Source organism: Falco rusticolus, chromosome 1 (genome assembly GCF_015220075.1).
Source record: "Falco rusticolus isolate bFalRus1 chromosome 1, bFalRus1.pri, whole genome shotgun sequence".
NCBI classification, from domain to species: domain Eukaryota; kingdom Metazoa; phylum Chordata; class Aves; order Falconiformes; family Falconidae; genus Falco; species Falco rusticolus.
Window position 1 is genome coordinate 109,419,246 of NC_051187.1, and position 13,545 is coordinate 109,432,790.

Genomic DNA, 13,545 nt, shown 5'->3' on the forward strand with positions numbered 1-13,545 from the left:
AAAATTTCTGCAGGTAATCGGGCAGCTGTTGGTAGTAAATTTGTCCCAGCAAATTAAACCCAAGATATTTGAATTTGGGAGCTTCTATAGACATGGGTTAAATGGGAGATTGGGTTTAGGGCAAAAGAGGAATAGTTGCTTTACAAACTTTAAGGTCAATGAAGTGTGCATACTTTCTTTTTCTTTTGAATTGTATGTACTGGGTTCGCATGTAGGCTAAGCAGAGGAAATGAGTCATGCACAATGGTATGTATATCTGTTTGCATGTGAAAGCAAATTAAGGCTCAGTTTACACTGCTTATGATCATTGTTCTGCAGTATGATTTAAATTCAGTGATGGCAAAATAGATTCTCATGTAGTTGGTATGTTTGGTAAGGATAAGGTTCAGTCAGAACAATGTTCAGAAATCATATTAATGAAGCTGAAGGGTAGGTAGACTAATACCATTTTAGAGAAAAACTTCCAGTTTTTAATTTTACTGAGGCTACGGAAGCTGGCTTTTCAAGGGAAAAGAAATAAATGCTTGTGGGATTTCTATAAAGTACAAGTACTCTGGCATCAGCCACCATTATTGTGTTCTGAATTACGTAGTTTAACATAAGGTAGTAAAATAGCTCTTACAATTCCATAATTGCCCAACAAAGTGGCATCTGTTTTGTCTGCTTTATAAAGCTTTCAGCAGCTCACACAGTCTGGGATTATCAATTTTTGTCAACACATTACATTCTCAGTTGGATAAAACATATAAATCGAAAGAAACAACTTGATTGGCCACACTTTCAGTCTGTGGCCATTTACAAACCTTATTCTGGATGGTATGATACAGACCCAGAAAAAAAGGGTGTCTAAGTACAAGACACCCGAGTTCTTACCAGACCCTGGAGTTGCTGTTTTTAATCTTGCTGTTTTCCTTTCCAGCCTTGCTTTAGAGATCTGTGTTTTCTGCAGTTTTACAAGGCTTGATTTCTTCCTGTCACTCAGATCCTGCCTAGACCCTATGCATCAGATGTCCATTAGGCTTTCTAGGGAATCACCTGGATGGCTGGTGACTTAGGTTGCATACATGCTGCATGAGTGGTGGAAATCTTGTAAGATAAAATGGGCCTGCTCCCCTGGAAGGCGAAAGAATTTGTTTCCCTTGTGTACGTTAGATATGAATCCTTACCAGGGATTTATTCTGGATCTCTACAGCCTTCCTATTAAACCTCTGCTGCCTTGCATGAGATAATTCAAGTTTTCTGAGATGAAAAGAGGAAAAGGAAGACTAAATATGATGCTAACCAATTGGTTAAACTCTGGTGAAAGAAGCAAGTATCAGCCTCTAGTCCTAAAGGACAGTTAATGTGTTTTAAAGGTTTTATAGTAACACTGGTATGTAATAGACACCCATAAACCTCAAAGAGCAAACAAGGGCTCCCTCTGTGTCACAAAATTGCCCATTTACCTCTGCCATTTTCCGTGTCCTTTTCCTTCTCTGTACAGCCAGTAATAATTCTATAATAATGTGTGTTTGAAAACCTTTGTATCTAATGCAAATCATGTGTTCAGGATAATGAAATTCCAAGCTGAATGTGGTTCTCTGATTGATGTTGGCTGAGATGAGGCTTTCTGTAAATTACTTGTCTGGGCTTGCATGTCTTGCCTTGCATAAATAGTGTGTTTTGTTATTTTATGCTGCGTGAGGTGCCTGTAAGCTTTTACTCTGCTGGCTTTGATACGGAGTTTGAAAAAACAGCACTGCAGCACTAAGCAGCACAAACACAAATTCTGATTGTAATGCTTCATTCATCTCTACATTGTGGTGCTACTGTGTGTTAACTTACATTACTAGTGCAAGTTTTATATATTCATTTTAGTTAAAGATTCTTCAAACATGCTTAAGCTCAGGTTTGGTTTTCTACTAAGGTATGGAATGACTTGAAGTGTTTGCTAAGAGAGTATAATTTAAACAATGAAATGTTAAGAAGGGTAACTAATAGAATAATTTTTGCTACAACGTGCTTGATGTGTCGAGATGTTAAATCAGTTCTGAATTCTCTCTTCAGTTACCAAAAACATACTAAAAAAACCAAACCAAGCAAAAAACCACCACCAAACAAACAAACAAAAAAAAGCCCAACAAAAAACACACACAAAAAAAGAAACAAAGCAGCAAACCAAGGCCATTCAAATATTGTAGGGAAAATTGTAAATATGGGAGATGAGTTGTTTTATTTGTCATCTTTAGCTTTTATTGATGTAATCTTTCAGTTTCTTCCCAGCCAGATAGGCTAGAAATTTGTCCTCTTTTTTGAAACTATTGTGTGAAAAGCTTAACTTTAACTTGATTCTAGAATTGGGACTTTGACCTTTGGAAGCCACTTCTTAATTATAAGTTTGGCTTGGACATGATCCCAAGTGCCTTTTCTCAAGTTAAATCCTATTACAGTTTGTTAGAATTGAGAATTTGCGGAGGAGAGGAGACAGCATAAATTATTTGGGTAATTTTGCAAGTGTACAGTAGTCTCAGTGTTTACAATTTAACTGAATGTTTGCAGGTCTGCGGTACATATTCTGCCCATGCCCCAGAGAAATTAAGTTTGGTTAAGAGGAGGTGAGGTGCTGGGGGAATGTGTATGGGGTGTACATAGACGTGTATATACCGGTAGAGAGCTGGAAGGTGGTTGCCAAAGAGAAGATGCCCCATCAGCAAACAGTTCCCATCTGTATGTATTTTCATCATCATATATATGTCTGTATGTATTTTCCCTAAACTAAGCAAAGAAAAATCTAGAGGATTTACCCCAGATTTCAGGCTGTAGGTTCTTAATTGCCTTTAAACTTCTGTCCCTAGGCAGAACAGGCTGAGAGTCCTTGATACAGACCCATGTGGAAAGGTTTTAAAATGCCTCCAGAAGATGGGAGGAATACCTTTGCTTGAGTTATTGGGATAAGTTTTATGGTCTTGCTTAGGGAGAAAGATATGTGACAAGAAAGGAGGTGGTCCCATCTCTGTCTCTGCTTGTGAATGCTGGAAGAATAGGTGTAAACCTAGCTGGACCTCACATGGAGGTCTGCGAAAACCTTGAGATAAGCAGTGATTGGGAATCTTTCTGTATGTTTCTTGGCTCATGATCCTTACCCCTTGGCCTGCAGCAGGATGCCAACTTCTGCTAACAGGGTGAGTCAAGAGCACTCACGATATCAGACCACCGCAAACAAACACTTGTTTTGTGCTTTAACTGCATATTTCTGTTTCACCACTTTACATTTATTTTTTGCAGAACTTCGTCTTAAAGAACCAGGATGGAGCCACAATTTGTGTGCAATTCAGGAAGCCCAGGTTGCTGACTAGGTGGAAAAAACCCAAATCTTTTTAAAATCTCTGTTATAATTTACTGTTCTCATTCCATCCTCTTGCTTCAAAGTCAGGTTAGCAGACTTGAAAAACCTACAGCTAGTAAAACTACTGGGAAAGAAGAGATCTGTTTTCAGTTAAACGTTTCTGTACTGTAGCTCCAGTATCATGTTTGGATGGATGCCTCACTTAGAGGGCTGGGAGCATTTTAAAAATAAATCTCCAAAAGCTACCCACTGAATTTGGATTTTATTTCCCTTGTTAGGGAAGTAATTGCTAAGTTGGTGGTAGAGTTCTTTGTTGTAAAACTCAGAATGCTGAAAGTAGCCACCATGAAACACTGAAGCACACACACACTCCTACACACCCTGCAGTGATTTCTTTTCATCTTGCTGTAGGCTGGTTTACAAATGTGCAAACTGTATTGCTCGTTTCTGAGAGTAATGTGAAGTTGAGGTTTATGCTGTTAAGCTGTGCAACTGGGATGGGCTTGTGGGAGTAATTGGTTTCATAGGTTGATTGATGACTTTGCTTACTTTTCCCAGTTTTCTTAAAGAATCTTGTATTTGGTGGGACAGCGGGGAACTGCACAACCCAAGTGAGATGGTAGAAATAGGAGAATTGCTGGCTTTTAAGGAGGAAGGTTTTGGAAACAGTCCAAAATTAACATGAACTAGACATTATTCTCTGTCTACTGCATTATCTCACATCTTTCCATACCTTTTTCCTATTTGGAGTTTTCCTTGCTCCTGTAAGAAGTCTGAATGAGTAGTGCTGTTGAAAGCATGTCTAACTTGTCCTTTGACCTAATAAAGATTATGCCGCAGGTTTATTGTTCTCACAGGATTTTTCACCAGGTGTTTTGTTTTCTAGATCTGGGAAATTGGAACGTCTGACTTGCTTTTTGCAGCATCCAGGCTCATCTGCTCATGCATTCCCCACTTTGTATTCTTACATTTTATATTCCTTGCTGTAGTGGTGTGCATTTGTCTTCACAATTACGTGCTTTTTCTCTATATCATCACTTTTGCTTTCCAAAACATTAACTGTAGTTGGACCAGAGACAGCCTTCTGCAGATAAAGACACCTAACGTTTTCTCTCACTTAGGCAGTGAAGCACTGGTAATTCCAAAATGTGGGGACTTTTTATTTTGTTTTCTGCTTTTGTGCACGCTATGTGGTTGTTCGTTGGCTTCTGCATAGGAAAGTTTTGGGAGATTGTTGCAAATGTCAAATGCATACCCCTTCTGTGGAGCCCTTTGCCCCAGTATGTTATTTAAAGAATCCATTGAAAGTAGGAACTGAGGCTGCTGTATTTATTTCTCATCACATGCATCTAGCTGTTCTGGTTAATTAAATATCCTGTAAGGGCTTAGTAATTGATTGTTGATCATATTTTGTGGATATCAAAGATGAGTTGAATGAGTTACAGTTTTCCAGTTCCTGTTTTGTCTCTGCGGATATCTTTCTTTTTCATCATGAATGATCTAAGGACTAAGTCCCGGTGGTTGCTTTCTACATGCAAGAAATGCAAGAAGTGTGCACCAAAGGTTTTCATCCATTCTGTTTGCAGGAGGGATTGTTTTTTGTCTTTGGTTTGTTGTTGTGGTTTTTTTTTTTTTTAAATATTAGTTGGAAGTGATGATGAGAGAGCAGTTGAGAGGAGGTGGCTCTTTAAGGATAGTCAAGAAAGGCCAGGCACACTGCAGAACTCTCAGGCTACAGAGAGAGAATGGGACTGCACAGCATCCACTGAGTGTTTGCTTTCAGACTCTATAACTGCATACAGGCATTCAAAAACAATTTGAAAAGATTTCGAAAAATTTCAAATGTTAATTTGTGTTCAGTTTTTGCATTAGAACTGTTGCTTTCTTACTCTTCTGATACCCTTATTTAAACTTTCAGAGCCTTTGAGAAGGTACAAATCTTACCACAGCGATGTTTATAGTACTTCGAGTGAAAGTCCATCTGTTATTTCTTCGGAACAAGATTTCAGGCAAGGTAAGACCTGTGTTTAAAAACAAAACAAACAAAACAAAAAAACCCACCAACCCCCCCCCCCCCCCCAAACAACCACACACCCCCAAAATCCCAAACTGAACAAAAAATCCCCAAACAAGCAAAAGTCCTAAAGAAAAAAGTTCAAGATGAAAAATAGACCCCAGAAGTATGAAGTTAAATCTTTAGTGTGAGGCTTGATAATTACCACTAATACAAAGTTGCAAGATGATCTTATGTAATTACAGCATCGTATATAGTTCAGCATAATTGGCAGCCTATTCAGAAATGAGTTTGATGTTTAGCACTCTGGAAGAGAACTTGGTAGGAAAAGTTGGAAATGATTAATTTTTTACTGGAGTGTTTGTTTTAAATAACATGCTGTCTTCAGAGGCACAAAAATTATCAGGTTGTTAGTGTACAATAACAGTAAATTGCAAAAGCTTTATATGGCACATATATGGTTCAATTACTTTTATATTGGTGGGGTTTACTGTGAGGATTAAATAGTTGATAATTTTTAGCCCAAATATTTCAGTGTTATGCAATAGTAGTACATAGTGCAGGCTGTTTGTAAGGTAAATTTAAGAAAGTTCTGTGAGATTAGTGGCTTGAAAAAGCAGGAGATGATACGAAGGGTTGTTAGCTGATACGTGGCCGGAAGGATTTTCTTTACACAGTGGAAGCAGAGCACAGAAGGAAATGCTTGGAGCATTTTTGAAAGAAGTGCTAGAAAGGTGAAAAGAAAGAAGTCAAGAGGAGAGCGTAGTTGATGAACCGATCAGCTTCATTGAATCATTGTAAGTGATGGAGACAAACCGTTTGAGGAATGTGAGGAAAGCAAGCAACAGTTAGGAAGCATAGCTGCACCGTATGTGTTCTGTGTGCACAGAATTCCAACCCAGCCTCTCTGTATTTACTGCTCTGTCAGCCTTGCCTTTGTCTATCCTGCAGCTTACTGAGCTAGAAACCTAGCAGTAACAGGTAGCAAAGCTCCTGTAACACATTTTACTTCATTTTCTTGCCATTTAGAACAGGCTGTTTATGTGTTCCGGTCCAAGGTCAACAACTCCTCTATGTTTTTACAGGCAAGAGACCTACTTTCGGGCTACTAGTATAATGTGTTCTGCAAGAGCTCTCTCCTGGTAGCTCTGGTTTTTGAGAGTACAGTAAGAGATGGAAGTGAAGTAGTTAGCAAAACCAAGCTCTTTAAGTGTAGCACCTCGGGTGCTGCTAGAGGAAGACATACCAGCAAAGGAAAAACTATTAGAAGCAGAGTAGCAGATGAGTATATTGCCAAAAGAAAAAAAAAATACTGTTTTTCATAAAGTGTAAGGAGGAGTCAGATTCCAGGGACAAAAGTGAAATGCAGGAACCTCAGCAATATATATTAGTGGTTTCTTAACTCCCTTCTTGTGCATAATTACCTAGCTGCTCTATTTCTGTTCTGGAGTGGTTTTGTATGATGTCTCTGTCATGTATGTGTCTCAACTCATGGCTGACAAAGAAATGTGTCACTTTGGAAAGGTGTCTGTGCAGTTGGGCAGGGGGGTTATTGTGGTTTCTTTTAGGCCTGCATTAGTACTCTTCTTCAAAGGACTTGTTTAGTGCAGCAATCTTTGTTGAGAGAAACTATAAGATCGCTTTGAAAATGGAAATCAACTTCATAATGCTAGTTTGTCTAATACTGTAATGACATTGTGCAGAACACATGAATCTGATTCCTTCTAAGTAATCTCATATGACTGATAAGTCCTTGATTTTTAGATGGGATTACTTTGTGTGCTTTGTTGCCCAGTCAGGTATTAATTTGTCTTTTGGTTTGCTAGTGAGAAGAAATGAAGGTTTCAAGAGAGATGATGCCAGTGGTGCTTTGCCAGGTGCAGATGATATCTCCACATCAAGTCAAGCCAATTCTCAGAGGGCAAGGTAAATCCTGTGAAAACATTATGTCTTGGAGTGCTTTGTCTTTATCAAAGGCAGTATTCTAAATTTGCCGCTTAGTTTTTCACTCCTATCCCAGCTTCTATTTAGGTTACAAAATTGCATTTTTTACTTGAAAGAAAAAAGCATTTTAGAATTACATATTGCAGTCTGAAGTAGGAGTCTGGTGATGCACTGTGGTGTAGAGGTAAGTATACCAGTTAGGAGTCCAGATTCAGTTCCCATATTTAACAGACTGGGTTGTACCATTATCAAGTTGCTTTATCTGTCAGAATGTTGGGGCTATGTTCTGCTTGGAAATATATTATATATATATATTTTATATATATATAAAAATATATAATAATTTCTAATTTGATTATACTTTTTCTAAAATAGTTTTGAAAAATGTTGATATTAACGCAGATGAATTGGCATGTGGGTTTTTTTTTCATTTAATAAGGAAATGATAGTTTGCCTATTTCTTTGAAGTAAGCCAAAAGTCATACTTTTGGTTGGTTATTCTGGCAGACTCTTAGTTTGCCTTGTTGTGTTTGGATTCATATTTTTTTTAATACCTCAGCACAGATTAGGCAGGCCAATTCAGTAATTTATGCTTTTTTGAAATTTGTCATGCTGTGTGTTTGAATATTACATCTGTTTGGGGTTTATTTATTCAAGTCCTTTTCATCAACATTGCTTTAAAAAGTAGGTTCTGCTTTGTACATCACTTTAATACAGCATCTCTAGCATCTCTGTACAGAAGAAGCATATCTTGCCATACCTGTTTGGTTTTGAGAGTGGTTCTGTTCTAAATGTTTGAGAATTTTTATTGACATTGACCTTTTGGATGGAGAATTTTCTTCTTCTAGTCTCTGTCAGACGCCAGATCACCCTCGAATATTTTTTCAAAATGATTCAAATAATTTTTGTAGTAAGGGAAAAAGAAGTAGTAAAAAAAAGACTTTTGTTTTCCCCATCTTCCCTCACCACATTACAACAACAAAGCCCTCTCTTGACAGCTTTTTGCTTTGTTTGGGGTAGATCAGGAGAAAGATGGCAGCTGTGCTCAGTATTTTAGGATATCTAGATGTTTCTGGCATAATTTGGACGGAAATCCTGCTCTATCCTATTGAAGAAGCTTATAGGTATCTGAAGATTCAGAACTGATTCAGGTGATGTGACAAGGCTGTCAAAAATGCCCTCCATGTTCATTTAACATACAGGGTCGTGTGCAGTGAGTAGGGGTTAGAGGCATGCTTTGAACATGGAGGTGAAAATAAGTGAATATCTGCTTCTTGCACTGCACTGTGTGCCTTAAATAGGTCTGAATAAGGCAGGGTCACTGAGCTGTGTCTGAGTGCAGATGAACAAGAGAGGGCAGTTACTTGGCAATCTTACAGCTTTTGGTGATCTGCTGAGCAGCTACATTGGTTTTATTACTGCTTGCACATTGCCTGAAAAATGCGAAGTCATCTAGAAATGTGTATTTTGGCATTTCTTGCAGGGGTGAAGTGTTTAGGTATTGCTTAGCTGGATCAACACATCTCTGTTGGCAGGAATATGGTATCTATTCATGTAACAGCGTGTGTGTTGAACTGCAGTGTCCAAGCAGGCTTAGAAATCCAGACTGTCTTGACATAGAATTTTGGCTAGTGTATGAGCTTTTAGGGGAAACTTCAAGGTCTTGGGTTACAGGTTTATGTTCCATGTTACACAGTTGAAGAGCTGTAAATTTCTGCTTTGCATTTTATACTGTTTTAGCACCAGACTAAAATGGTGAAATAGATTATTACTACTGTGTGTACAGAATGAGCTGTATAGCAGTATTCACCAAAAGAAAAAAAATAAAACAACAGTAAGTTAAGAAAGCTAAGTCAACCTTCATTCTTCTTTGACTTGAACCCAGGAAAGTTGCCAATTCAAGCTGTAGCTATGCTCCAAAACAAAAAAGCAGTAATTTGTGGATACTGATAGAGAGCTTTCCTTTCTATTTACAAAATGTTTTAGAAACAAAAAGTGGTATGTAAATGAGTCACATTGTTGTAAATGAATCGGGCCTATTATGCAAGTGAAAATACCATGATAAAAGAGTATGTACTTTCTCATGGTTCCTTTTACATTATTTTACTTTGTATTGCTCTGTTAAGACTGGTACCTTTAATGGATATTTGTTTACATATGTGTGAAATCTAGGAGGAAAACTTTGTTTTGTAAGTGCAGTGTAGACTTAAATGTTGTGCTCAATAATGGAATGAATTTTACATGTATGTAACTATGCAGTCTTACTTCAAGGTTTAATATTTTTTTGAATCTCCTATTTCTGCTTCAACTCCTCTCTGTGCCTTTCCTAAAAGATATCACTCTGCACTTGCACAAAAATGTCATGGTAGGGTACCACAGGTAGTTCTTCACTGATTTTTCATAACTGCTCCCCAGTTTTTATAAGGTGGAAAAGCTTTTTTTTGTTTTGTTTTGTTTGTTTTGGTTTTGGTTTTTAATCTAAGTACCAAGCCTGGTAAGTATATCCAAGACTGAAAAATGAGGCTCAGCTCCTGAAAGCTAGTTTTACTAGCTTTATTTGTAGATCCGTTGAGAAACAGGAAAGCAACCATCAGGAGAATTTGGTCCTAAAATAGTACTTAGATAATATCTCTGTTAATTATGTGAGCTGAATAGAAACCGGTGTGTGCTCTTGGTCTTGCTTTCCAACAGCTGTTAAACTTTACAGTGCTAGCAAGTGTGAAAAGCAATACCATCAAAGATGGTAGCTAGTTAAACAGGGAGATTTCTAAGAAAGTAACTTAGGTTTTTTTCCACATCTTTGCATGTTGCTGCTTTAAAATGTCTTGTGCTGTAGAAGACCATGGCTTTTATAACTTTAGAAACATAAGCTTTCAAAGTAAAACTGTTAATAACAAGTAGTTCCAAGGAGCAGATTCACAGAGTTTACATTTTTTGACTGGTAGTTTGATTTCATAGTTTGGGGAAGTATGTGCAACTTAATTCATTGCTTGAATTCCATTAGCACTTGGGAGCAAGTTTCAGTGTTTTTCTCTGTGTTCAGAGATACCATCTATACTTCAGTACATAATTTACTGCTCCTGTGGCATGTCCTTAGAGGCAGTCTGCTTAGTTATCCATGGAATTATCCTTGTAAAACTGAGTTGTCAATCAAATAGGGGGATTTGGATTTGAGAGAGTCTGCCACCAATATTTTAAAAAAACAGTGAAGCTGTTCAGAATTATCAGCCAATACGACTTGTGCTGTTTGGGTGGGCTGGCCTGCTCTTGAACTAGCATAAGCCATAGATTCTTCTGTATTATGCTCAGAGTACACTCAAACCCTTCTCTGTGATTGTTGTTATCCTTTAAACTTCTTGGAATGCTTTCCTCATGGCAATGTATACTTGTGTCTGTGTTTCCTCTTTGCTTCTTGTATTCCTTATTCCCTCCCCCTCTTTTTGTTTTTCTTCCTTTACTGTTTCTTCCTTTTTCTCTCTAGGAGCAGCAGCTGACATGGATCTCTTCCTTCTGTTGCCTTTCCCTTCCACTAGATCTCATTTCCATATCCTTCCTACCTTACCAAAAGGCATCCATCTTTCCCAGTCTATTCCTGACCTTTCCACTGCACTAATCATTAGAGAATGCCTGCCTCCTTCCCTTCTTCCAACTTCCTTCTCTGATCCAATGCCTGCTAATTTCTCGGTAAGTACACTAGGTGAGGAGTTAATCGCTTCCCTCTTTTGTAGGAATCAGCCTTCCAAGTGATTGCTCTCAGTACTGTCTTCAGGTTAATAAAGTAGCTCTGAGATTCTGGTTTGCAGTCAGACATTGATGAAAATACAGAGTAGCAGCCAAGTACTTGTCTGATGATATACCGTAGGAAACTTATTTTTATGTTGTTATGTGTTAGGAATGTAATTTGGTGGGGTTTCTTTAAATATTTTTATGTTGGAGTAATAATACTTGCATATTCTGAACTTCATGGAAGAGCTCTGCCTGTATCTGTTAACAGTATCTCCTCTTCTGTAGAATGAGAGATGCATTCCTTGTCTTGGAACTTAAGAGTGCATCATGCTGATACCCTCCATAGAAGACTGACACTGACAAAGCCAGAGTTAGTTATACTTAAACCAGGATGCTGAAGCATGCTGATTCCTGGTCGGTTTATATACTAAATTAGGACAATTTTTAAACCATTAGGCTTTTGAGCTTCCTCCCTGGACATCCCACAACCACCCCAATTTTCAGAGAAACTAATAGATGTCAACAAAGATGATAAACTAACATAATGATAATACTTGACACTAACTTTTTATTGCACAGAACCATATGTTATTAAAAAGGCAAAACTTTTTTTCTGCAGTAGAGTTTTAGTTTTTCACATTAGCAAGTGTTTTCAGATACAGCCAGCTGCAATATGTGTATCTTTTTCTAGAATCTTTGATAATTCATAGATATTTATGTTCAGAAAGTGTTTGGTTTTGTCTTATATCAGAGCCCATCCTTAGACCTTCATCTGAAGGACGCTTGTGGGTGTATTTAACTTAGTTCACTGTGAATGTTCCCACAGGTGTTGATCTTAATAAGCTTCTCCTCGGTGAAAAGCTGAGCATGTGCACAAGTCTTTGCAGGTCTGAGGCCTTTTCTCATTACTTTGTCCTTTTAGGTGCACATTAAGTCTGTTGCAGAAGGGAATAGAGGAGGAATAAGGGAAGCGATGCTATGAAAGCTCTGCACAATGGAAGGGATAATGGGCTTACATTAATAAATTTTCTGTGACTACTCTAGATCTTCCCTGAAATTCCATTTGAGGAACTTCAGCATTGTTTTGCTCAGATTTTGGTGCATTACTGGCGTAAATCAAGAGAATGGGATGCACTTTCCATACTACTGGCATTCTTTATAAACTTTGCTGTAAAAAGATGAAAAAAAAAATTTGAAGTATTCTCCACCAGTTAGCATAGACAACTGTACAGCCTGAACAGGTACATTTTCTCTGAGTTTATTAGCTGCTGTGTCATTCACCAAACATATCTTCAGGTTCTTTTTAAAAAAATATAAACTTAATGTCTTTTTAAAAGTCTGTACATTACCTTTTACTACAGAGGGCTGTGTCAGTGTCAGCGCAGGGCTTACTCTATATTTACCTGTATTCCTAAACTTCAGTGCAATGATGTGCAGGCTTTAAAACACTTTCTTTGCTCTTTCATGTTTTTCATTACTCCAGCATACCATCTACAGTAACACTTAGCTTAGAATTGCTAGAGGTGTTTTTTGGAGGATGAAATTCTTGTTAGTTTATCCTGTCCATTTGTGTTTAAAAATTGCCTCTGTATAGTTACGTTAGCAAAGGTAGAACATGTTTTTTTCTTGTTTTAGGACTTCTAAAGAAGCTTTGATTGGTTTATATTTAGTTTGGGGTTTAAAGGTGTTTTTCTGTAAGCATGGGACAGAGGGAGGGGAGTGGAAATTGGTTTTGTTTTTCTTGGATTTTTCCTTTCATCACATTTCTTAACTGCTTGATTTTCAAATAAAGAATGGATTTTTTTCACCCAAAATAGGATACGGATTTCTTCCACAGAGAATAAATAAATAATGGTAGGACATTTGAGATCTATGTCCGCTGTGTTTTTCAGAAATACTGATGGGTTTTTGTTGTTTGGTTTGTTGTTTTCTTTTTTCCCCTTCGGATTATTGATTTGGACTTTTAATTTATTTTTTGTGGTGGTGGCTGTGTATCAGCCAAGCCATTCATAGGAATTTAAAAGAAAAGGATTTTTTTTTTTCAGCAAAATAAGATGATGAAAACATCAGAGTATGATATTTAGAATAACCTAGTATATAGGATGTTGATATATATAGCATATTTATATAAATATTTCAAGCTATACTACTGTTCAGGAAAAATCAGGGAATAGGTGACAGTGCTGTGCAAAGAGTTCATAAAGAATTATTACAGAGAAAGTGATTGGAACAATACTTATAAAAGTACACTATTTTAGGGTTTTTTTAACAGCATATTTTTGAACATGCCTTTTACACAAGTCCCTGCTTGAACAGAGAAGTTAAGGTATTTTCAAAGCATTAATCTTTTTCTTCCTCCTGTGTGTTCACTGGGTTTGTAGTGTCAAGTATTTTTTAGACTGCAGCTGAGCCTTTATTTTCATATGAATAAATGACAAGCAGCTGTAGAGACTTGGCATGTTTTCTCACTTTCTGTATTGATGGATTGCTGTAATGTGCAAACTTCCTGGCTGCTGAATAAATGTTGTGTTTAAAA

The 13,545-nt window shown here is 37.4% G+C and overlaps 1 protein-coding gene across 5 annotated transcripts in view; it reads left to right on the plus strand.

The window, feature by feature from the left end:
- The window catches only part of PTPN13 (protein tyrosine phosphatase non-receptor type 13), a 126,540-nt gene that overhangs the window by 65,862 nt on the left and 47,133 nt on the right, over positions 1-13,545 (plus strand). For 4 of the 5 annotated variants that reach the window (XM_037395644.1, XM_037395652.1, XM_037395661.1 and 1 more), the window contains 2 exons: positions 5,244-5,339; positions 7,166-7,265. In XM_037395644.1, coding sequence (XP_037251541.1) covers positions 5,244-5,339; positions 7,166-7,265 — 196 coding nt within the window. Of the gene's footprint in view, positions 1-5,243; positions 5,340-7,165; positions 7,266-10,773; positions 10,968-13,545 lie in introns of those variants that run through there. The other variant, XM_037395678.1, reaches the window with a different exon arrangement.